The sequence below is a fragment of the Labrus bergylta genome, chromosome 13 (genome assembly GCF_963930695.1).
Source record: "Labrus bergylta chromosome 13, fLabBer1.1, whole genome shotgun sequence".
NCBI lineage: Eukaryota > Metazoa > Chordata > Actinopteri > Labriformes > Labridae > Labrus > Labrus bergylta.
In genome coordinates this window covers 29198511-29224454 of record NC_089207.1, presented here as the reverse complement: position 1 = coordinate 29224454, position 25944 = coordinate 29198511, and the positions used below count along the sequence as shown (strand labels likewise).

General features: G+C 37.6%; 2 protein-coding genes across 3 annotated transcripts in view; one reads left to right on the top strand and one right to left on the bottom strand.

The window, feature by feature from the left end:
* Nucleotides 1–12471, top strand: part of gpc6b (glypican 6b) — an 89289-nt gene extending 76818 nt beyond the window's left edge. For both annotated transcript variants that reach the window (XM_065962339.1, XM_065962338.1), the window contains 3 exons: nucleotides 7132–7268; nucleotides 8216–8391; nucleotides 9924–12471. In XM_065962339.1, the coding sequence (XP_065818411.1) occupies nucleotides 7132–7268; nucleotides 8216–8391; nucleotides 9924–10126 (516 nt within the window). In that variant the 3' untranslated portion in view covers nucleotides 10127–12471. The remainder of the gene's footprint in view (nucleotides 1–7131; nucleotides 7269–8215; nucleotides 8392–9923) is intronic.
* A 92-nt stretch (nucleotides 12472–12563) lies between these two features.
* On the bottom strand, nucleotides 12564–18482 carry dct (dopachrome tautomerase). Its single transcript, XM_020634518.2, has 8 exons — nucleotides 17968–18482; nucleotides 17553–17852; nucleotides 16758–16858; nucleotides 14954–15120; nucleotides 14663–14842; nucleotides 14435–14570; nucleotides 14132–14333; nucleotides 12564–13080 (listed from the first exon to the last, which is right to left on the bottom strand). The coding sequence occupies exons 1-8, from the start codon at nucleotides 18254–18256 to the stop codon at nucleotides 12905–12907; spliced, it is 1551 nt and encodes a 516-aa protein (XP_020490174.1). The 5' UTR covers nucleotides 18257–18482; the 3' UTR covers nucleotides 12564–12904.
* Between the last annotated feature and the right edge of the window lie 7462 nt (nucleotides 18483–25944).

Here is a 25944-nt window from a genome sequence, read left to right as displayed (position 1 = left end):
ACTAGAAAAAAGTGTGCCAGCCTGCAGAATGATGCTAAAAATGGGATTATTGTGAACACATGGGCGTGTAGGCAAATGGTGGGGGACAGAACCCAACGCCTGCGCTGTCATAACAAACCTCCAATTCAGTTTGCGAGTGGTTGTGCTGTTTTCTTTCCATGATGTGCTTGGGAATACCATTCCCATCTGTTAGATAAACAACTGCCGTTCTTGTCTCATCTGCTGTGAAGTCACATAGGGGAAACATATTTGCTCTGGCCCTCTCTTGATGGATATTGATTGGATGAAAACAGCCCACATCTATATGCACTCCGGTAGTTACCTGCTCTGACAGTCACCTTTTGAGGTGAATGTTTCCCGACAAGGACAAAAGAGACGAGACAAAGGGGAGACAAGTGCTGCTCAAAACATTGTCCCAGAGGTTGTTTGGTTTGTATGCTTTGGGAAAGCCAATGTTATTCCTACTCTGCCGATTTTTTTAATGTGCTAAAAATGCTTCCTAACCAGATGGCACGTCCTGGTTTAGAAGATCTGCAGACCTGAACCAATGAGCAGTGCTTTATGATGTGTTAAACAGCAGATTAAATAGCCGAGTCCAGGGACAAACACCCAGCAGGCCTCAGCACCCTGTTACTCGACACTCTGGCTGCATTGCCACATAGTGCACCCAAACTTAGAGGGGCGCTTGTATTAGTCCTGAGGATCGCCTCGGTCAACAATATAACTCAATCAGGAATGTGATGAAGAGGCAGAGCTATTCTTACCACGGCCTTACTCCTTGTGAGAAATTATTCTGTCCGTCCTCAAAGTGGTCACTGGTCAGTCAGGGAGAGATTTAGCGGCAGGGCCAAGGTCTCTGGTATGAGCCGGACCGACTCGCTGACCTCTGTAATTGAGCTGCAGGAAGAATACTGCATTCGTATCAAATGAAAAAACTATTTTAATGCAGACAGGAGGAGCAGTTGCCAGGGAAAATAAGTTGATCGAGGAGTTGTCTGCCCCTTGTGGGTTTGGTGGCGAGACCTGCTGCTGCCGAGTCTATGATTAGATAGAACACGCACCATGCACTCATTTAGCTCAAAGTCGCAGCAGAGGGATATGCTCTGTGTCAAGCGCTGATGACATCCCTGGATAAATGCAGAAAAAGGGGGTCTAATGGTTAATTTAACAAGATGGAGGTGTATCATGACAACAGAACAGAACGATAATTTTTATTTTACCTTTATTTTTTCTCGAGAAATCTTTACAATGACGTCGAGAGTATGAATAAGAGACAAAAAACAACGAATATAAAATACATAAATTATAAAAATGTGATCAGGTTTAAATTGACCCATTGGTAACCATTGTATTGAGTTTGAATGTGTTTTGTGTTCCAGGTGTGTGCAGCACAATAGGTGAAGGATGTTTTCCCAAAGTTAGTTTTTTAGAAAAGGGGAGATTTCTCAGCAGGCAGACAGAGCAGTCAAACTGAACACTGTAGGTGAACTTCAATGTGAGCGTGATATGAAAAAGGAAAAAGTGAGAAATAAAGTCCTTTCACATATTTCTTTTTTTTTTATTCTTTGAAAGGCAGATATCTCATCCAGGCGTGATCCCACAGCCAGATCAGAGCGTTTAGGCCCCTGACATTGTGCTGTCGCCAGGAGTCAGCTGCAGCCTTAAATCCGGCGACACGTCAGCTTCTTGATCTGAGAATAGGCAAGGGCATCTGCAAAAAACCGCTGGTCATAGTACACGTCTGTGTGCAGAGCAGAAAGGTGGCACGCAGCTGCCACCTTTACATGCAAACAGAACATCTCATGTCCTGGCCGTGTGAGCGTCTCGCTGCATGCACCAGAAAGACTGATCATAATAAATAATGCAAGAAACACTTTGAGTGTGTGTAAACACACAGAAACCTGCTTACACCATTATCTCACTGACTCATGCTGTTGTTTTTGGAAACAATCATATTCTGTAAACACTTCCCCATGTTTGTCCATTATAGCTAGCCAATTAGGCTTTACAGCAGGTAAACTCTGTATATCCTGCCTGTGTGTTTGGATGGATTTTATTTATAGCAAGAGAGGAAAAAAGAGAACTTTAAGGTGAAGTTACATTTGGATCCTTTCTGTTGCTCTCAGGCTGTTACAGACAAATCTCCTGTGTTGTGGATTAGCCGCCTGGTAAACTTCCTGTTTTTCCTGTTGTCAAGGAGACAGATACAACAGGAACACAAGGAAAATGAAATGATAGGTAATTGATTTGATTATGTCCATGATGGATTTAAAATGTATTAAAAGATTGAGTTCATATGAAACCACCAGAGAAATTAGGATCAATTAAAGTTCATCTGCTCTCCAGTCCAGAGAAGAGGTAGTCTACGCTGTTGCATCAGGGTTGAGGGAAAGACGAGGGGTTTAGTTTACAAAGCTGCTTAGAAAATGAATTGGGTCTTGCTTCATTAGTGTCAGTGAAGGACTGGCCCTACTTTCCAAACAAATTAATTCACTGAAAAAACACACAATGTAAACTGTTATCCCTACGGTCACTGATGACTGTTGACAATGATTTAATGTTTTACAATCAGACAACGGATCCTCCCTTTTCATTTATATTTTTCTATTAGCCTGGTAGAGCAAGCTGACCTTTTCATTTTTCTACATTTAGGGCATCATGTGTGTTTATTTATTTTAACTCTTTGTCATTTAAGATTCATAACATCCCTTTTCTGAACCCAAATAATTAAACGATGACCTCTTCTGGTCAGCCAATAGTCAAGCAGCCCTTCTGGCATTTATCTGTTACTGCTAATCAGATGGCCATGAAACTTTAGATTTTACTTACTGGGCTGTGTAAGGACAATAGACACCAGAGTCATGTCAGGAGGTCAGAGAGAGAGAGAGAGAAACATGGTGAAGTAATATATTGATCATGACAGGAAGCCTCGTGACAAAAGAATGAACAAGAAAATATATGGCTGCTGGAGAGGACAGAACATCACCTTTCTGCAACTCTACATCCTCGAGGTTTTAGTCTATTCTAAATCATGTGAACTGTTTTTTTTAGTCAGTCACACAGACAGCAGCCTCCAGTTAGTGCATAAAATGTGTTTAAATAGAAAGAAGAATAGCCCCCAACAAAAGCACTATTAACTCATGTTTGAGTATCTTAAGCTAAAATCTTCAGAGGCCAGCAGTTTGAAAAAAAATATTGCTGATGAAATCAAAGTCAAAGGACTTTTTTAAGAAATGTGAAAATTAATGAAACTGTTCAAAAGTAAATCAAGTTATTATTGACTTCTTAATATCCTAATCGACCTCAATGACTGAGAACCTTCATAGCCCTTAATAGCAGATTAGCCATTCGCAATAAACTGAATATTCTACGACAGCGTCTTCTTTAACCATCTTCAGGTATCTCTTTTTACATAATTGCAGAGAACATTTTATAAAATGAAACCTAGAATATAGATGATGCAATGCCGGAGCAAGGCCATACAGCCCATGTAGTCTGATCAGTCCTTGTAAAGACCTTGGAAATGTAGAAAATTCTATATTTTTATGCTTTAAGTGAAAAAGAGTAATAGATAGATACTGACAAGTTGTGACTGTAGAGAATCTTATACAGCTAAAAAAGAATGAGAATGTGTGTGTGTGTGTGTGTGTGTGTGTGTGTGTGTGTGTGTGTGTGTGTGTGTTTTTCATTGATGTGAAGAACCTCCATTTAAAGCATTCCACCTACATTATCCACCAAAACTCAACATTTCTCCAAATTACAGGTGATTTTAAAAAAAGCTATGAATTCACATTTTATAAGCAGTTTTTAATACAAAACAGTTGAATCTTAAGCAGGTATAGGTGTTTATATTTGTATTGTCTTTCATACAGCTGCATACCCATCATTCAATGTGTAAATGCAAAAAAAGGCTGTCTGTTATTTGTTAAGCCATTACTTGTTACAATGCTTTTTCAGAAAGCTATGACATTATATGAATGAGTTTTTTTGGACATTAATATGCAAACTCTTGTGCTAAGTGTGTGTCTGTAAGTGTGATCAAAACAATGTCCTTCATTCTGTTCTATTTAAAACATGACATAGGCTCAGTGTCAGGGAAAAACAGGTGTACTGTTAATGCATATATAGACGTGCCTGTCACATCCCAGCACTGTCTCTAACAAACGTTTGTCTTTGGTTTATGAGTTCATAAAGTCATGCCAAGGTACAATAATGACATAAATGATGATGGTGTGCACATCCCATGCGTAAATGCCTCTATGAACGGCCTTGTCAGCCCTTATTACAGAGCCGTAGGTATCACGCTCTAATAACACCTTTAATATCAACACAGATTGCAGTAGCTATCACACATCATGATTACAATCATCTTTTAGGGTGATGGAGGAAACAAATACAATGCAACATCCTGGTGGGAGAGGGGAGGGGTGTCTGTGATCTTCATAGTGATTTTTTAATGAGAATATCAAGCCTGTCAGTAATAGACAGCTGATTATAATGAGGCTCTCTGCTCCACAAACACACTTCCTCTCTCCTGCTCCTCATACCACCACCGCACTGGAATTACAATGAACTTTTCATTATCCTGTTTCCACTGCAGATTGTTGTGACATTAACTATTATATTAGTGCTGCATCTGTTGACCTCTTCATTCAGATCACATAGAGATTAGTGTGAAGTCTGATGTAAAGGGAAATCATTATTCACCATAATTCATTTCAATTTATAATATTTTCCACTTTCAACCCCCCCCCCCCCTCTCTATTTTCTCTCTGGTTGCATTCATTTCCACATTTCTCAGCAGCATACTGCCATCTAGTGTGCAATGTATGTGGTTGCATGCCAGGGCTGCTTGTTGCAGTTGTATTATTTATTCATGGACAATGCAATGAATTGAGATTTTTTTCCATCACACATGTAGTTTTTGTGACAAAATTGTCATCTTTCGCGTTTTTATTTTGTAATTTTCCCACTTCAGAAATATACATATGAGCTTATAGAGCTGCATACCACTGCCAATACCACATGTTTATTGTGTGCCGTTGAAGTAGCTGGCTTTTTTATCATCCAGGTCTCTGTGAAAATGATAAACAGCTGATTTAAAGACATCTCTTGTTAGTCATCTCAGCCACGCAAAAAAGTTAGAAAAATCAAACTTTTATCTATTTCCAGCCACGCTAAGAATGGCAGCTCCATGTTAACTGTAGGTGCTAATTAAATGTTTGCCTTAATAAAATGTGAGCAAGTCCTTACAATTTCAATTCACACCTTGGCAGGCCTGGTTTTGCCAGCTGATCCCGAGAAAAACTGTGAATCACTCGGTGGTTTAACCAAACTTAATATGTGAGCTTTAGTCAAACATTGCCAGTCAATCTCTTGCATTGAGTGCAGCCTTGACCCTCTGGGCAGTATCAGAGCCGCTGAAGTGCTTTGGCATCAGTGTGACAGGATTAACACATCAAAAGCAGAGTCGGGGCCTACAGCAGCGTCACACAGGCAGTACAGCACCTTTCATGTTCTGCTCAGGTTCACTACAATTTCACGTAAGCCAACAGCAAGTCAGACGGAAAAAGATAATGGGGCCAACCTGCTGCTATCAGGCTTTCCCTCAGCGTCAGTGAAATATGTCAAATTCTGTGTTTGATGAAAGATTGGGAGTTCAACAGACTCAAGTCAGGGAACGATATCTGACTGTGTCACATGGCCAGGATGCAAAAGAGCATTTAAGTCTGACATTGAAGCTGAAATTATTGCTGCAAGCCTGCATGGTCTTACTTTTTTATGATGCAAACTCTAGATAGTCAGCATGGGAGGAAAAATTAAACCGCAATCATTTTTGGGGAGTTAAAATGTCTCAGGGTTAAATCCGAACTTTTATAATCCTTTGATAAAATGTTGTAGTAACTGAAGGTGGGGCATTTTTAAGAATGAGGTTCAAATGAGATGTATCATGAGTACCTGAGAGTTTAAAATAATATAAAAGCTCGTTTCAAGCATAGTTTACTGGACAAAAACTCTAGATATGTACCTGCCTCACAGAAATCAGGACAAATATCATTGTATGTAGCATTGTTTTCTTTTTCCACCCAGATGCTTGTAAAAGAATATATGACCAAATTAAATACTTGTAAAACACTATAAATAGACAGATCCAAATGTGCAAGAATGTGTGATTATTTTCTTTTAGGTGTCCATATTTTGCCTTATTTTACTGTGGTTCTAAATGTTTTATTGGCATGAATGTAATAGAGACAATTTTGCCAAAGCTTTAAAAAAGTGGAAAATAACAAACAAGAAAGGATTAATGTGTTATTCTGAGAGTGTTTGTGTTAAATGAAACTGTTGAAAGACAGTGCGTCTGACTCTATGTGTGTGTGTTTGTATTTCTCTTTGGCATGCAGATTCTTGAAATCGGTGCATTTTTCGTCGTATATGTGATATATATTTTTTTGTAGTGTGTGTGTGTGTGTGTGTGTGTGTGTGTGTGTGTGCGTATGTGTGGGTGGGTTCATTGTTTCTCAGTTTTTCTTTGAAGTGGAAGGTTCCACTATTTTCTTCTGCTATAAACTCTCATTTTGGCTTTTCTTCTTGTAAATCTTCACTTTAAATCATGTCCTATATAAATAAACTTGCCTTGTAAATAAAGGAGTTTGTCGAAAATAATGAAAATACAGCAACATGGCAAAGTATTCACTTCTTACTGTTATTGGGGGCATGAGGTGAGGAAGAATTGCTCTGACTCTACCTCTTGTGTGTCACATTGGAAGCAGAGTGTCTCCTCCTCGTGCACCCAGCTCTCTCTCTATCTCTCTCTCTCTCTCTCTCTCTCTCTCTCTCTCTCTCTCTCTCTCTCTCTCTCTCTCTCTCTCTCTCTCTCTGCCATCTCGTCTCTCAAGCCAGACTGAGCTCGCTGAGTCTGTCCAGAAACAGTGCTTATCTTAATCTAGAATTGTACTTTCCTATGGTCTGGTTATTTGCCTATTTGAGTGTCTTTATGGGGTCATTTGTCATTTTTATTCACATGATCAGTCATTTTCAAACTGTAACTCTATATCCTCTATTAGAACAGAGACTTGCTGTGTTTATACTTTTTTTTTTCTCCTGTGTAAAAAAACCCTTCTCTTTGCTCAGGTGGTTGACATAAAAGAGAAACTGAAGCTGTCAAAGAAATTTTGGTCCAACCTGCCCGAGGCGATGTGCGTGGAAGACAGAGTGACCGCAGGAAATACCAGCGATGAGGAGTGCTGGAATGGACACACTAAGGGCAGGTAAGTGCACCAAGGCCTGAGGCTAAAGCAGGCCAATATGAAAGTCTGCTCCACTCGACTAATGTTAATCAGTGTCATCCTGGAACTGAGGACCAGATTATGAACTGTGACTGACCTAAGCCTTTTAAAAGCTCAGCCTACTTTTCTTTCTTTTTACTTCAATGTAACATTAAAAAAAACAGTGAATTATCAAACCATATTTGATCATTCAGGCCTCAGTGTGTTGTATGATAAACTTAGATTATTTTATTTGCTTTTAAAAAAATAATAATATTTTTATGCTACACCATAATATAAATCCAACATGGTTTCTCCATTTGAATCTAATTTAAAAAAATATATATTTGCATGAGCACTCCCAATGCAAGCTGCAATGGCTTGTATCAAACTTGAATTGATTCATTTTTAAAATTTTATTCAAAACATCAACTATGATCAAAAAATATCCAGCATTCAAAACAGTTTTATTCTTCTAATAACCCTTAAAGTGAATAATTTGACCTTATAAGTGGGCACTGGGTGCGGCAGCTGCTGCTATTTCCTGTGACTAAAGAAAAAAGAATCCGGGGTTGTATATTATGAATTGACGTGTGCCTACAGGAACAAATGCTTTTGTGTAAAACGATTTATGGAGTGCCCTCACATGACTGTGTGCTGCTTATTTATCAAAGAGGAATGCAGGCAGCTGACATGTTTTCCCGGGAGAAATATCTCACAAGTTTGTGAGAACATTACCCAACATGATGAGGTCAAGTGTTCATTTTGCCAAACCCTCTTTTATCCTCAGAGGTTTTTTTAAACTGCTGAATGAGACAACAAAACACCTCTTAGACATTCACTGGCAATTATGAGTGAATGTTTGATTATTAGAATTTTTTTGAGAGACTTTAAATAAAATTACACAATAATTTAATTTAACACATTTAATTGTTCATTTTTATCTGAAGGTACTTCCCTGAAGTTCAAAAGGATGGACTTACAAACCAGGTGAATAACCCAGAGGTGGGTGTGGACATCACCCGTCCAGACACTTTCATCCGCCAGCAGATCATGGCTCTGAGAGTGATGACAAACAAGTTGAAAAATGCCTACAACGGCAATGATATCTACTTTCAAGACTCAAGTAAGCAATTTTCCTTCGCAGAAACAATGAGCCTTTTTTTTATTGAGGAGAGAGATTTATTTTTAGTCTTGCCCTCACTGCCCTGGTCGGTCAAGTTCATACTCCAGCCTGTCATTCATCTTGATCAACTGTCCACTTTGAAAGGCTACCTAACCCTGTGGCAGAGCTAATCAGCGTCAGTGAAAAGGCACAGAAGGAGCCGATAACCAACACGGGCTGCAATGTGAAAACACTGACAAGCCAGTTAAGAGCAATTTGTTGACAGCACATTGGCTGTGCAGTATTTTAGTGTGTGTAATTAATCCCCTAAAAACAGCCAGCAAACACAGAAATACAGCAAACACAAAGATTTGTTTCAGCAGTGACTTTCAGATTTACTGGGATAACAGTCACAAATACTTGCATAATGTTATTGTGCGCTCATTATACTGCATTATTAAACCTTTATTCATTTAATTTTGGACCCGTCTTACTGTAGCAGTGGAAACAAGCTGTGACTTTACACTAACAAATTGTATTATCACCTTTAAAGTTGACACGCTGAGCTTGTAATCAAACAGTAACTTATGAGTGTTTGCATTTATTTGAAAATGTAGTCCTCTTGATCAATTCTATCCCCGTATTCACTCTGCTTTTAGCTCTAATTTTGGTCCCTACCAACTCTGTAAATCAATCTGCAGTTGAACTCTGCGCTGTGATCCCCTTGCCTGCCACCTGGTGGTTATGAGAAATATCTGCCATGTGAGATAAGATACGATACATGATAAATATATTTATACTGAAGTGTGCATTTTAGCCATAACTTATTGTTCATATTTTTATACATTTTAGAATATTTTACATTATACAAGGGTGTTAAATTATTTTTCTTTTCAATAGAAATGATGGGCTTCAAACATTAGAAGAAAGTAGTGAATACAATGTTTAAATGCTGAGGTGGAATGGAATGCACTCGTAATCTACTATAACATAGTTTTTCTTATTGTGTTTCATTGTTTCATGCAGCGTTTTGCAATATCTCTTCGATGATGTAAAATGCTATTTCCTCTGCAGACACAGAGCTGGAAATGCAGTATACAGTACATAGGGTTTATTAAAGCTGTGTCTGACAACAACACAGATCAGAGGTATATATCTGAGATACTTTCAGTCCTGTGGTCGAGTATATTAGATTTTAAAAAGTGTTTACTGATGTTGCATTTTCAGTTAAAAATTAAAAAATTAAATTAAATTAAATTAAAATCAAGTTTAGAAGTCAAGAAAAAAAATTATTTATAAATTAAATAAAAATCAAGTTTAGAAGTCAAGAACTATATTTCCGGAGGTCAGACCCTCCCGTTTTGCTTAAATTAAATAAAAATCAGGTTTAGAAGTCAAGAAAAAAAATTATTTATAAATTAAATAAAAATCAAGTTTAGAAGTCAAGAACTATATTTCCGGAGGTCAGACCCTTCCGTTTTGCATGAGGCATAGCAGCTAACATAGCTCACTCTAACTAAGGTTTTTTTTTTTTTTTTTTTTTGCTGTTGCAGGTGATGAAGGCAGTGGTTCAGGCAGCGGCAGTGGCTGCACAGACGTCTGCCCCACAGAAGCTGACGATGCTGCCACCGAAGCCCCGGTGGTGGAGGCTGACCGGAGCGGGCCTGTGGATGATTCCAACCCACTCTGTGCACCAATAGCCCTACCAACCATGCTGGCCCTCTCAGCCCTGGCATTCCACCAACAGTGGAGATAATGCTGGAGGAACCAGCTAAACATGGACAGCAGGGTTGTTTTTCTTTCTTTTTTTTTCATCTTTGCAGTTTTTGTATTCAGGCAGATTGGAGCTACAGTCGAGCAGACAGTATGACGGCTGCTCGCCTCACAGTGAGAGGAGACTGTTCTGAAAAACCAGAGCGGTCATGCATCATGATTTCCCAATCTCCCAAAGATCGTGCAGTGCCATCCTTAGACTTGATATATGACGGCATCACCCCTCCGTCTAACCCTGATGCCGACCCAACAGACTCTGCTTCAGAGATTTCTTGCACATATGGCAGGTACTAATGTAGGTCTCCATGTGGAAAATTATAACACGCACTTTGATTGTTTTCATTTTTTTAATGCAAAAAGTTGTTTGTGTGTTGAGAATGTGGTTATGTGAGGCATCAAAAAGAGACACTTGATAACTTTGAATATACGTTAAACAGGATATTTACAGAGGATGATCTATTTGCTGAAAAATTCAGGAACATTTCAACATTTCATATTAATTCAATTCTTCCATTGTCATATAATCATGTGCCAATTATTGATTATTTTTTCACAAGACGTAAGCTCATTATATTCTGATATTGTTCAGAGTGGTCATAAATCCATGTATGTTTATTACATGCTGCTTCATCTTTCATTTTAAACATGGCAACATCATACATTAAGTATTTCCCTGTTCTGCTCTAGTTATCCACCTAAACTGTTCAACAGCCGCCTTGTGCTGAACTCACATTTTGTAAAAAAAAAAAAAAAAAAAAGGATTAGACTGGCTTTTTTATTATGCATTTGCCTCGCAACAAATTTATAATCTGCAAAATATTTGTATATCATGCTGATTTGTTGGCCTTGGAGCAGACAGCCTGGACTGAATAATATGAAGCAGTGATTGACACATCGGGAAAGGTGCCACTGTATGTACAATTGTAGGAATGGTTGCTCTGTAGTCTTTTGGGGTACAGGTCCTTGACTGTAATTACTTTCATTATGTTAGAGAAGGATAAACAAATGCCAATCCGCAGTTTCTAAAAGAATTGGTGATTCAATTATTTAGGGTACCATTACATCAGTATAGGGCTTAAGACTTCAGTACGTTACCTAATGTATTTCCATCTTACCACTTAAAAGCATCTGGAACCGTAATACCAAGACAATATAATTAGGGGATTTAATATTTTACAATTGTATTTATAAAGATTTCCAAACTGCTCATGAAACAAACTCTGTTGAGATTATATATCAGTTCATGTAAATGTGTAATTGGAAATGCTCCCCAATTTAATACAAAATCACCATTTACCAAAGAAAGTAATGTGCTGCCATAGTTTTTATTAATCAACAGTAACTGGATCCTATAGAATATCATGTGCCATATCTGGATTGTCTTTAACAAATATAAAATGTTTTATTTCCAGTAATTCTGGGTTTGCACATATAGTAGGCAACATCAACAAAGAAGGTGCCAATTAGGCAGATGTGATTGTTATCCTGTAACTTTATTAACAATTTGGATAGAGTATTTGATGTGTGTTGTGATGTTTTTAAAAAGAAACAAAACAGAAATACTGGCAGACAGTATTAGAATTGAAGTTTAAAGTTGTCTTTTTTGAAAAAATTTATCCCAACAGATATGTAAAAGCTGCAGGAATTACTAAAGAAGAAGTAGCAAACAGCACACAGTGGTTACCGGGAATGCAAAGAAAAGGTCCCTAAATTTATCTGTAAAGCTTGGCTGGTTGTGTCTGCAGCACAGACAGGCTTGAAGCCGACCACAGTCACCTGTGAAATGAGAATCTGTGGAGACCGGACAGGCCTGAATGCTCCGCTGAAGCTCCTCAGTAGAGCGTACTCACATAGAATGTGAGAGGCCTGGCACTGCTGAGGGGGGCGGACAAAACCAGCCAGTATGTACGTCTACTGTTCTCTAAGAGCCTGTCAGCTACATAACCACAGGGCCAGCTTAGCTTACACATCCACCGAATTAGCCAGTGTTACGCCCTTAGCAGTATACTCATGTTCAGCGTTTTTCATTATTGCACTTAACGACAGCATTTGCCTCAACATTGCAAGAACAAGTGAAAATGTGTCAAACGTGTCATTTAAAAGGATTCTTTATTATGAATAATGATCTTACAGGATGCCCTTTTTATGTTTTGTATCATTGAACTTTACATGTAATATTTTTGCAATAAAATATTGAAAATGGATGTCTGGTCAGACAAATTATCTGAAAAATAGAAGTAGCAGGAAACGCTGTAAGACAACATTTTTTTACAATCAATGCTTTGCGCTATGAAGTCAAATCCTAATGAGGTAAAGTCAGTTTGAAGTTTGAATCTCAGTTCAAACCAGGAGGGCGGAGGAACTAGTCAAGAAAATATGCCTTATTGTTTTTCAGTGCAATGAAGACTATTGCATTCGTGTTTTGTTACTGTTCTTGAAAATAAATATTTATTAAAAACATTCCAATAGATTTGTATTTGTGATTCTGTAAAGAGAAAGTCACCAAACCAGTTAAAGTATACATTAATTTTGATTGGTCCCACTTGAAACCTGTATTCAGTTTCTATTATCATTTTAAAGTGGATGCTACTTGATTCACATTGTTTCCTCGATGGATTTAAAATTCTAGAAAGTTACATTTCTCTTTGTTTACAGGATTATGTTTTTCATCTTGCCCACATAGCATAAAGACGATCAGCTGCTCCATCTCTCTTAGGTATGTATAAAGACTGAAGACTGCTTCGGAACAACGGGTGGTCCTCTACGCTTCCTCTGTGTACTTCCTTGTGCTGAAGTCTGCTTTTATCAGAGGCTCAAAGCCTCTGTTTCTCCGCTGACGCAGCCAGAGCACAAAGATAAGGAGAAGCACCAGGAGACCGATGAAGATTCCCCCCAGAGTGGAGCCTAGCACGAACACACTTGGCCCTCCATCTGTCTCTGCAAAAGAAGAGGCACAGGAGGAGATGTTCATTTTCAGAAGACTTTTTGTCCATCAATATGTTTAAAAAAAAATAGGTTAAATAAAACAAAAGTGGATTTGACTGATTTGATGAGCCTTCAAACATCAGTCACTTGGCATTAATCACCTTACCCCTAAGCTTCATTTCCCACTGTTTTTCCATCTATCTTCCCTATCTGTGTGACCTACTACAAAACTAATCCTTCAAACAAACATGAGGCCACTAGCATGCAGGTATTTTCAAGTTTTTATGAAATGTGGAAAAACCACAATATGTTGCATCTACTTTGGGTATTCGGCTTTTTGTATATTAGTAAATAAATACATAACATTATTTAAATCATCAGCTGACTTAAGCAACTCCAAGTAGATACATTGTTTTCAGTAGTGAACTTTGGAGGGGCGGTTGTTTGTATATGACAACTTTATGTTAAGGCCTGTTCAAATCCTTATGCTAAGCTAACTAGCCAATGGCGCTATATTAGCCTCACCATGATGAGATTTAAAGATTTGTTATGTTTCCAACAGAGCTAGGCAAGGCTAGTTGCTCTAGCTTCATATTTACCTTGTCAATTAGTAGTTTCAATGGTGGTAAATTTAAAAGGTTAAACTTAAAATTGTGTTGACAGATATTGCTATTTTGCCCTTTTTTCTCAGTCTTTATAAGTTAAGGTACCACAAGCTGCCATTTCTGGCTCTACCACACCAATATGAGAGCATTATTCAAGTAATCTCTAAAATATTGTTTTTCTTTGCTTTGGACAGCAAGCTCTTTTCCCCTGATTATAGTTGTTATTCTAAGCTAGGTTAACAAGCCTCTGGTTCAAGCCTCAACGTAACTTAAAAGATCAAATCTTTTGTTAGCTTTTGATAGAGCCAGGCTTGCTGTTTGCCACTGATTTAGTCTTAATGCTGGCTCCTGTCTTATTTACTGCATAGTGTTGTTGATATTCACATTTAACTCTAAATAAAGCATTTAATCACATTATGTGACTATTTCTACAGACTGTAGTATTAACACTTTCTCACCATCCAGGACAACAGCGTAGGAATATCCAAGCTGTTCAGATGGAATGTATATGTCCTGGTTAGTGATTGCAGGAAAGAACGGAACCATATTGTAGTCTCTGTTGTGACCAATTGGGGCCATCTCATCGGGGAAGGTGGCGTTGGAGGGAGCAAACCTTTTCATCCACTCATCAAAAATGGCATCAGTGAAGGCATGGAGCACCTGCGAGACAAATAACCAGGTACACCACAGTGATTTAGGCAACAACCACAAGGATACCATACTGTATCTTTTCAAAATAAACCATGAAATCAGAATCTGACCACAAAGATGGGGTCATTGGCTGCAGAGTGAGACATGGAGCTGGTTCCATTGAGAACATCATGGACCAGGTTGTGAAGGTTAGTGACTGAATCATCCAATTGTCCATCAGGTTTTTCGTAGCCTTCAAGAGCATTTCTGTAGTTGAAAAGCAAAAAGTTACCCACTTAAAACATCAGCATGCCAGCATGCAGATTTCCAAATGGTTATACCAAACATGTGAGTTGTACCTAAAACTGGAGGAGGAGTTGGTGTAGTATGGAGGGCTGTCAAAGTCCCTGATTCCAAGACAGCTTCTGACGTCAGTCATGGTGGGCAGAGACATGTTAGCCCTCTCCATCATTCCTCTCTGGATGAAACCCTCATTAGTGCCATTACAAAGGGTAACCAGGCGATTGTAGTCGTCCAAACTGGAAGGGAAAACCATTAAGATATTAAATGACAAGATATTAAATGTTTTACTGATATCTATTTTCAGCCAATTACATTTATTTCCTCTCCAGTCAGTATCTTGTGCTAACCTGTTACATATCACCCCCCATCTTGAGAATCTGGACTGGCTGCTGATGAGGGAAGGGTTTTCTGGGTCTCTTCCCCCGAACATGGAGTCAGTACACACATCACAATCACTCTGCCCAGTGGCAAAGTTCCAGTAAGGGATGGCAAAGTTTGGATTGTCACTCAATCTCTACAGGGAACAAACATAACTCAGTTATTGTTCACATTAGTATCAACATGTTCATTTTGGTCATCAACAAGGGATCTCTGAAATCTCTGAAATCTGATCGGTCACTGCAGGTTCAACCCAATAATCCTACACTAGGATTGGTGATACGACCAATCAGAGGCGGGACTTGAGTTATGATTGTAAAAGGCTGCTAACATCTTTTGTTGCATTTCAAGGTCGAGCAATTTCTTTTGCTGGTGCTTAATTCTGTGAATTTTGGAGATGCATATTCTCTTGAATCTTTAAATAAGTAAGCATGTCATTTTTTGTGTCTTTTAAAAGAAAAGAAAATATAACAAATATATCAATGCATTTGTTACCTCCAGGTTGGATTATTGTAATTCTCTTTTGTCAGGGTGCTCTGGTAAGTCTCTAAAGACTCTTCAACTAGTCCAGAACGCTGCAGCTCGTGTACTGACTAGAATCGTTGACCACCGGATCGTTGATGGACGACTTTCCTGAACAACACCCCATCCCCCACCATCCCCTTGCTCCCTATCCCTCTTCCTGCATTTTATCCCATCTCTCCCCCTATCCCCTTCCAAGCCCGGTGCAGTCTAGACCTGTGAAGGCTGTTTTGTCATGAGCCGGGGATCCAGCCGAAGATTTCTGCCTTTTAATAAGGCAGTTTTTTCTTACCACTGTAACTTTTGCTGCTTTGCTAAAGTACTCATGATGGATAGGCCAGGTCTTTGTAATATAGCAATAAGTAAGGTCTCATGATGGATAGGTAAGGCCTATCCATCATGAGCAGCTTTTTGTAACATAACAACGAGTAAGGTCTTTTACCTGCTTTTTGTAACATAACAACGAGTATGGTCTTTTTACCTGCTCTTTTGTAATGTTAAAAGACAAAGAGTAAGGTCTTTTACCTGCTTTTTGTAAAGTGTCTCGAGATAACACTTGTTATGAGTTGACGCTATACAAATAAAGATTGATTGATTAATTGATTGATTGATAAAAAGGAATATAATATCTGTTTGAAAAATTATTCAAGTAAATATGATTGGTGAAATTGTATACTATGCAGTTGTGTGTGTGCCCCCCTTTAAATAAGCCTGTGCCCGGGTTAGGCTACTCCAGTCAAAAAATTGTAGATACGCCCCTTCTTTTGATCAGGCCGACTGTTTTACTGTAACTGATACTGATGGCGTCTTGGATCTATATTTCTTCTGTTGTCTCTCTTGAATGTCCCAGTCTCTCACTTCCATTTCGCTTACACATTGTTCTCTTTCAAAGAACCATGCGACATACAGAAATGTTTTTTCAAAGAAAACAACCTGCTCCTTATTAACCTGGGTGGATTAATTGTTTTAAGGGAAAAATCTAACTTTAAATAAAACCTCTTTCTAATGTTCAAAGATATCAGACACTGATTCATAATAATCAGTATTTAATATTTGCACAAATTAGGATTTTGAATTAATTGCTAATTAATTAAGTTACAAGTTCACAGTGACAGGACCTTCTTTTGATCAACCATTTGGTTTGATTGAATATTATCTCTTGTAAATGTAGTATTTTTTTCCATTCAGCCACTCCAAAAAATATATTTTAGAAACAAGCTGAAAAACATAATTTCAGACTTTCACACCCACCTGCAGCTCTCTTTCCAAGGTGAGGAGGTGATACCTGTGCCAGGTGATGAATGCTGGTCCTTTATGTGAGAAATCAATTGCTTTGAATGGACGACCGGGACCTGCAGAAAAACAAAGTGATCAATGAGTTAATCTACACGATCACAAGGCATGCATGTGCACATTCCACACTATAAGTTGTGTAGAAATATTAATACTTTGTAATCCATCCACTTGATTTCTCACAAACGATCCTTGAAGTCAATTTAAAAAAAGTACAAAACAAAAATGTGTGTTCCTCTGAATTAATAAGTAATATTTTAAATTGCGAATTAAATATCATCATTATTCAGTAAAAGAAAAATGTTCAATTTCAACCAACCCTAACCCTAACCCTAACATAAACCTCTCTAATAAATAATCTGAAAACCTCACATATATGTTTTTAAGAAATCAATGATTCACAGATTTTTTTAAGTCACATAATTTGAACATGTCTGGAGCTACCTTGAAAATGGCTTTTGGCAATAAAAAATAAAGCAACACATTAACAATGGCAGTTCAAACCATCATTTATATTATTATATTCCTGATTATTTTGTAATGATATTTTTGACATTATACTTATACATTATACAACCACATATCCATTAAGGTCAACACATTTTTACATTTAATGAATTACTTTCTTGTAAGAAATTTCCATGTAAATATATTTCTAATTGTTTTCATGATGATATTTTTGTCATAATCCAAATAAAGACAGCCAACCTCATAAACCAACCACTTCTTTTAGCTTTATAAAGCATGATTTACCTAGAAGAGTGTCACGGACGGAGTAGTAGTGCTGCCAAACAAAGAAGTCATAAACAGAGATGTTTGCCACTTGGGGTTCGTTTCCATTTGGTCCCAAGAGTCCCAGCCAATGCTCGGTGGCAATAACGTAGTCTGGGTGGATGCTGGTCTTAGCCAGGTCCAAAACATCTAGGAACTCCTGGAGCTCCTCGGGGGTCAGGTCGTGGATGTTCCTGCGCACCACAGGGGTTTTCCTCTGGTCACAGTTAGGTCCTATCCAGCCAAATTTACACTGACCGCAGTCAAACCCTGAAAAGTTACCTGCAAGACAGAGTGTAAATATAACCTGTTATCGTTTGAATGCAGATGATGTTCTACTTTTAACACGTTATTATCTTTCCCACCTGAACAACATCTTCATAAGTACATTACTCACCGTTACATCTGCAAGTCTGATTGAAGAATTTGGTCGGCCACCTCTCTCTGTCATCCACATTCCTCAGACTGTATGGTCCTCCCCAGGGTTTCTCATCGACTTGAACAGTCACACAGCTTCCTCTCCCCGACAAAACGCCACACACGTTGGCAGGATCTGAGCCAAGAGGTGGGCAGCACTGCTTGGACAGGATCCCCTGGACTGTGCAGCAAGCACGTGGAAACTGAGCCTCCGCAGACTCTGACCAGAGCAGCAAACACAGAAAACCTAGACCCAGAGCCTTTTTCATATTTAGACTGTTTGTTTTCCTCCAGTCAAATCAGTTTGTACATCAACTTTCAGCAAGAAATGTGGTCGATTAGTTCCTCCAGAAGAGTGTGGAATCTCAGTCTGCTATGGTCCACAGTTGTGTATCTTCGAATTAGATTCAGTGATAGTTTTAAACATCTGTGGAACCAACACTTAGAGCCGAATCATGTTGTGTTCCACTTGGTTTCATGCACATTAAGAAAGCCCTCTAATTTCGCCTCTTCCTTTTGTAGAGCTTTAGGAGGATTAAGCCACTGGTCTTGTGATGATCACCTGACGGCAGAGCTGGGAGCTGGACTCAGATCTGGGTGAATAGCGAGGAACAGCCTGGAGGAACTATAAAGTGTTGTGTAGGGACTCTGTTCCAAAGAATGAATCGTGTCTGATTTTATGCTTTGAGGGAATCAGGGGGAAAAAAACAAATACAAGCAGGCCATCCCGTCAAATTTGTCTTAGAAAGGACAGTTTGTACTGCCAGTATATCTGGTCAAATATAATATATATATTCAGTTTTTATGTATGGAAAAAAAGCTAAAGATGATTCTGATAGCAAACAATCTGACAAAAATCAAGATAGAAGCATTGTCTCATAGCTATCTGTTGATTTGATTTCTCAGTCATTGTGATGGAAAGAGTTGACGTAAATTCAGTTAAATTCCCGAATGACCCGACTGTAAACTGTGGTATAATCTTCATGAGGGACTAATCACTTTAATCCAGGCAGAAATTAGAGTTCAGATCTTTTTGCCATTGATGAGGGTCTACTCTCATTGTTATCAAACCTTCCACCGAGGTCTCAGCTGACACCCTTTGTCAGCTCATGTGAACTGACAGAAAAGTAACTGTAAAGATTTTTAGGTGTTAAAAGTTTAACAGATCCATACTGATATTTTAATAGTGGTTTTCAGAGGGTAAAGTTACAAAGTACTTAAGTGCTGTATTTAAGTAGAATTGTCAAGTACTTGTTCTTAAGGATATCCATTAAATGCTACATTATTCTTCTGAGACACATTATTCATTTCAACTCCACCAATCAGGCAGCCATGGTAACTTTACAGACTGAGATGAAAAAAATGAAAAATTTAAAAAACAATATACAATGTCAAGAATATATTCTATTTGTTCAAAAAAAAAAAAGACAGCATCTACTTGTGGCCCAAATAGTTGTGTAACAGAAAAAGAGTTTTAAAAAGTTCCAACAAATAGACATTTTCTGACATTTTGTTTGAAGAGGTAAAAGTATTTTATTTACCAAAAATAAAGCAATACAAGTAAATCTGTCATGCAGAACTGAGCCTTTCCTTCCTTCCCTCTGTATGAATCATCTCCTAATGCCCCAGATTTATCCAGTGACCCTCTGGAGGGAATCCAAATAGGTTAAGAACCCATGGATTACTGTTCTTAAATACAATCTAGCACAATTTTTAACAGCAACTGATGAGCCATTATTTAAACTATTACAAAATATCATAATCAAATATAATAATAATTCCATTTTACAATATAAAGTTGCTGATTAGCTTTGTGTTCTTTACATTCAGTACAGTTTCTATTTGAGGACTTTGATTTTTAATGTAACACTGCTGTATACATAGTGTAACGATTTGAAAAGTGGGTAAAACTTAATTTGTAGAAATACAAGAGAAAATGAAATTTGCGCCAAAGCCCAACAGGCCACCGCATGCATGATGGAAATTTGAGGGCAGATTATGCAGACATGGTACTCACTTTTTCCTTTAGAGATGGTTAACAATAACGTAAAGATTATGTGATTTATGTTTAAGCGACTTAAACAACTGAACACTGACATGGTCCTCAGCGTTTCCTGAGCCTTACAAACTAAAACTTCCTAGTGGCCTGCAGAATATCCTTCCTTTTTTTAACGAGTGATGGTGTAATGAATCATATGTGTCATGTGCCAACTGTAATCATTCAACAATGATGTGGGGATCAATGCTCACCTTCATTTGATTGGCTGACATTTCAAATCTGGTAACCCTTTGTTGGAGACCATTAGTTTGCATTCATTAAGCTGGCTAGTTTCTTTAAGTGTTATAGCAACTACAAATTTGGAATTAAACTAGGAAATAGGCTACAACTTGTTGCTCTAAGATGCTAAGGCTAATTAGCTCATTATAAACAGGTTTACTTTAATTTCTGCAACAACAAAAAAAGAACAAGAGAGTACACGATTGCTAATTCAAGCAACAATTGTGCTAATTGCTAAAGCTATGAGGAGCATCTTTATACCAAAGATGGAAGATAATGAGGAGGAGGATGAAAAAGAGGAGTGTGGGACTGAACATTAACAAAATAGAAAGTGAGCCTCGTTAGCTGAAAGTAAGCTTCTCCTGCCAGATGGTGGTTTGGGCTAATGTTAGCTAAAGCTAGCAGGCTTTAGCTTACTGATGGTCTAATACTTAAGCTAGCTAACTAGCTAGCTGTAGATATATATTGCTCTTTCCATAACAGAAAATACATTTGCTTTACCATACTTAACTCTCTCTAGACAGCACTAGTCATTTAAGCTCACAGCTGGAGAAAATCACATACATGTATTCTTTTAGTTGTGATTTTGGTTGTAGCCTATTGTTGTTACTTTTCTGTTTGTAGGCCTATGCAGTTGTTTTGTTTCATAGAACCTCACATAATCGTTCTTGTGTTGTAAATGTATTAAGGTACAATTCAAATATATTCCGGGAACTAATTAACCTGGATTTGAAAAAATGTGCACGTGTTTGTTTATGAATTTTTGTAGAGTTTGTCTATTATTTTTAAAATATAGTCAAACTTGATTTGAAACCTTATCCAAACTGCACTTGGGCATCCATGAGATTGCACTTGTGACTGAAACGAAGTGAATCACTTGCTCAGTTTTTTATTTTATATCAGAAGTCATCAAAGATGGTCTTATGGTTGATTTTGATCACATAGACAACATGATTTAGAGAAAGATTGTGGCCTTGTTAAGAATCAGAAGCTTCACACCAATCAAAGAAGCATTGTTGAGAGAAACTCCTGATGGTTACATTTTTCTCTTTGACCTGCACTCCTGATGCATTCCTGTGGCTCAGCATGTGACTGCTGACACTGTAAGTACATGTAGTATTAAGAGTTAAGGGCAGGCTTTATCCCACCACACAATATAGAAAACTATGGACTGAAGCTACACTACTTTTATAGCAAGTAAAGACATATTAAAAATGTTGATTTCTCTCATTTTTTTCACACAACTTCTAGTCTACCCAAAAATCCAGGAATCTTTCATTCTCTTAGATAAAAGTGTTCTTTGCAGTAATACTCAAATAATGTCAAAATGAATGGCCTAAAGTATTTCCACAGTCAGGTGTTATGCGTACATCCTTTATTCCATTAGATTATTGAAAAAAAATCAGATTCCATGTCCATACGGTTACCTTTCAGATATTTTAAATCTTTGCAAAGAGTCCCAGGGTCTGTATCTAAACTCAATACCATAAAGAATGTTTTTTTTTATTTTATTTATTATCTATCTCCCTGTTTTTTTAATTGTAAAACAATAAAATTAACAGGTGTCTTCAACTCAGTGTCCAAGACCTTAACATCTTGAAAGAGTGAAGTATCAGACGGAAATAAGAGTCTTGAACATGGAACAGACATAAACACGGCCCCCAGAGAGAGCTCATGTGTGACCGCTGAGTCTTTTACACAATCGACCCTGTGAGGTTCACTGCACTCGAGAGGATTAGTGAGCAGAATTCCAGGAAAGAGTCGAATGGAATGTATCTCTACAGAAATTATTTCTCATAAATTTCAGTAAACACGTCAGTAAGTGTGGAAATAGAAGAGTAAAAATTAAGCCCAAGGTGTTTTTGATTGAAATAAAACCACCAAAGACTTGATTGTCTGAATCAGTCACAGCTTCTCATGTGGAGGGATATGTGATGCTTTACGGGTAAAAAAAAAACTGAATCTATTTATTTGCGGTATACAAAGATACAACAAATCAAAGACCATAAAGATCATAAAATCAGAGGTTAACAAATCGAAAAAAAAACATTCATACAAACATAATCGTCTGGCACAAAACTTTAGGGAAACCAAGGGAGAGATCAAATACAAACAATGAGTAATTTCAACACATATTGCGCAGTTGCATAAAGACATAAAAATACTGAAATTACGTTTTTTTTTCCTTTGGCAAAAGATAGTGGTTTAAATAAAGTTTTAGTGATTTGGATCAATTAAGCTTAAAAAAGACACTATTGTGTAGCAACTACCTTCTAGTAGTGCTTTATTTTTCAAAACACAAAAAAAAGAGTTCGACAAGATATTGAATAATAGTAAATCACCTCACATACACTCCAAAACCAAAAGAAAGTGTTTATTAACTTCCTAAAATAAAAACATTGGTTTTTGAATGCTAAACGGTTTACCATCTATATATCTATATCTAGATATTTGTTGTATACCTATCAATGAAATGAAATATCTGAATTATCTGAATAAAATGTAGAATGTATGTTCTTTTATCAAATTCTATAAAAACAATACTAAACTAACTCAACTCTAAAATGTGTAACAAACCAGAATCCATTATTGTGACTGAAACACAGGATGGTGCCAGAGAGCTACGCAGGAACAAGCTGCTACGTTTAATGGTGTAGAAGACATGAGTGTGTGAAGGATAATATTTACATTAAAAGAAGTTCAAGGCTTCATGACTAAAAACAATTTGTCATGTTTGGATATTATGTGACAACTTATTTCTGTTTTAAACTGAGGAGAGTTTGAGGCACAAACAAGAAGTATTGATTATTAAAAAAGAACATGTTTTGATTTGCATATCAGTAAACTCCTTGAATCTATTTATATGGTTTTATATGGCGGTCCTCTTCAACATTGCATATTAGCCAATAATGTATCTTTAAGGCGAAACAAAAGAAACCATTCTGTTAACAGTGTTTCAAAGAGAATCACACAAGGAGAAGATTCATTTGTGAAATGAAAATACCTGTTACCATGAGGATGGAGAAATGCAACCATTTGTGTGACAGCTTTGTGAATGTTACACTTAGCCCACTCTGCATACATTTTAAAGGAATACGTGTTGGCTAAATAATAGGAGACCTTTTGAAATTTTAATTGTGGGCACTTCAGTTACATTTGCAGAGCTGAGTGTTCTAGAAACTGGTGAAAAGCTACCAATTCAAATCTTTTTTGTTTTAACAATAGTATATTGTAAGTAGTGAAAGTGTTATGTAATAAATTACGTGTGAAAAGAGGCGCCCTAAAGAACACACACTAGGCTGTTGCTTTTCTTCTCAATGTTTTATTTTTCATCAAGAACATTTTCTTATATTTTAGTTTGAAAACCCTTATATTTTATTTTGCATATAAACTGAAAACTTAAAAAGGACGGAAATGCATATCATATGTGTCTATATTGTTTAGAAATGTTTTGCTTTGAACCTAACTGAAACAGTAAGTGTTATTGCTAAGAGGAAAAAATATTCACAATGACTTAAAAAAAAAAAACTCCCGATAATCATTATAGCCTTTAAAAAAAATCAAGCACAGGTCATGTTTTCACCTTTAAAATGTTCTCATTATTTTCATTATAGTTTAATTAAAACACATATATGAACCTCTTTTGTGATGTTTCAGTAGATATTTTTAAATATATCGGGTGTATCGATGTAGATATTCTAACATATAGCCCTCTCTTTTTTAAAGGAAGGACAAGAAACCAACATGTCAAAGAGCAGTCTTAAAAATCGGAGCTATGAATAAATACAGAGAAGTTGATGTGTTAGTAGGCTTCTCCTCTGACAGTCTACCCGAGTGTTGGAGACAGAGTGATGCTGTTCAGTCAGAGGGTTACATGCAGTATCTGTAGACAATAGCAGGGGGGCAGTGTTGCTGTTTCTGGGCGACCCTGGTTCACTGGAATAACTGGCCCTAACAGTTTGCATTTCCTTCAGGATGTGCCACAAAATATGCCATGAAATAGTCTAGGATTGGACATCTTTGTACTTTAACTGTCACCATTTCAAATTTCAACCATGCCGAGTAGTGACTGACAGAATATACAGCGGGCTGGGTGGTATGCAGCCGTATGAAATGACTAGCCTGCATAGAGTTTTAATCCTCTTTAAGACTCCTATCCATCTCCAAATTAATATCTAGGGGCCACATATTCCTCTGCACTAGTTTGTACTCTGTATAACCCATTTCTCCAGCAAACTGATCAAATTATCCACTGGAAAATAAGATTAATAGTTATGCTGCAAAATATGCTTGAGGTCAATTATTTGGGAGATTTCCCGCGATATCCTCATTACACCATAATGCCGATTCAAGGATGAGCAGCATGAAGAACAGTGTTGTAGATTAATTGCCATTAAAGGTCAACATGCGTTCAAATTGATGAAGATGCTATCCATCTCCATCGCTATGAAGTGCAAAGTATATGGGAAACCTATAACACTCATTACATGCATTTAAATGAGTCTGTCCTAATTACTAATCAGTCTCTTGTACCATTAGAGATGGAAATTAGAAATACAAAACAGACCCCTGGGCGTCATTCACTCAGGATATATTAGAGTTTCTTTTAATAATGGAGTTGGCATTTGGAGAAATTAATAAAAAAAAATGCTCGAAACTATGTCAAATATTAGAATAATTTAAGGCGGAAGTGTCAGTTTTTATCACTCCAGCTTAAATCTCTAGAAGTCTGTGACACTAAAGAGCACTTGTTTGCGAATATAACAGAGCAGTGTGATATATTTTGTTCATCGGCTCCTTAAAAAACAAAACTATACTGTTTATTTTGCTATGCCCCAATCAGAATATTGGCTAGACCCTTCAGTGATTCTTTCTTCAGTGATTCCCGCCCACCTCTCTGGCAGCTTACCGATTTACATTTGAGCATAATGCAGGCATTAGAGGAGGCACAAGGCAGCCCTGATAAGTTACAAAGTGCTCCAGGGGTAAACCTCGTAAGAGAGGGTTTGGAGTTATTTACAGCGTTCAAATCCTTCAAAAATTCATGTCTGGAGGATGAGATTGGTTTTGCAGTTGATGCTTTGCACACAAAGCAAACACAATACACACGGAGGGTGTTTAGCTCCAAATGACCAGATGACATTAATTCTAATTGACTGATCTCATCCCATGCTTAGGACCAGTGTGTGTGATACTGCTCAGGACACAAGGGCCCTGTCAAGGCACAGTGTTCCACACAAAGCGGCAAAACACAAACACTAAAGATTGGCTTAAGAAATGAGGAACACACAGGACTAAAAATGATTTTTAAATGCAATTTAATTTTCAATGAAGCAATACTTAAGTTGTATGGCATTTTCTATTCAGCGATATGTTTTGATTGTGCAATTCTCATAATAAGAGTGCTCGGAAATTGCAGAGCCCTTACAAAGGAGGTTAAAGGCAATGGAATTCCTTCTTATCAGAAATGCTCTCTGTACAGTTGTTCCATTTGAAATGCATTTAATTGCAAATAGAAAAGAGGAGAGAGAAAGGCAACAATGCGAGGGTCTGAAGCATTTTTCCCGTCTGCTTTGAGTGAGCGTATTCAAATCTTTGCGGAGCAGACAATGAAGGTAAGGAATCGTGCTCTGAATAGCCTCTCTCTCTCTCTCTCTCTCTCTCTCACTTTCTCTTACT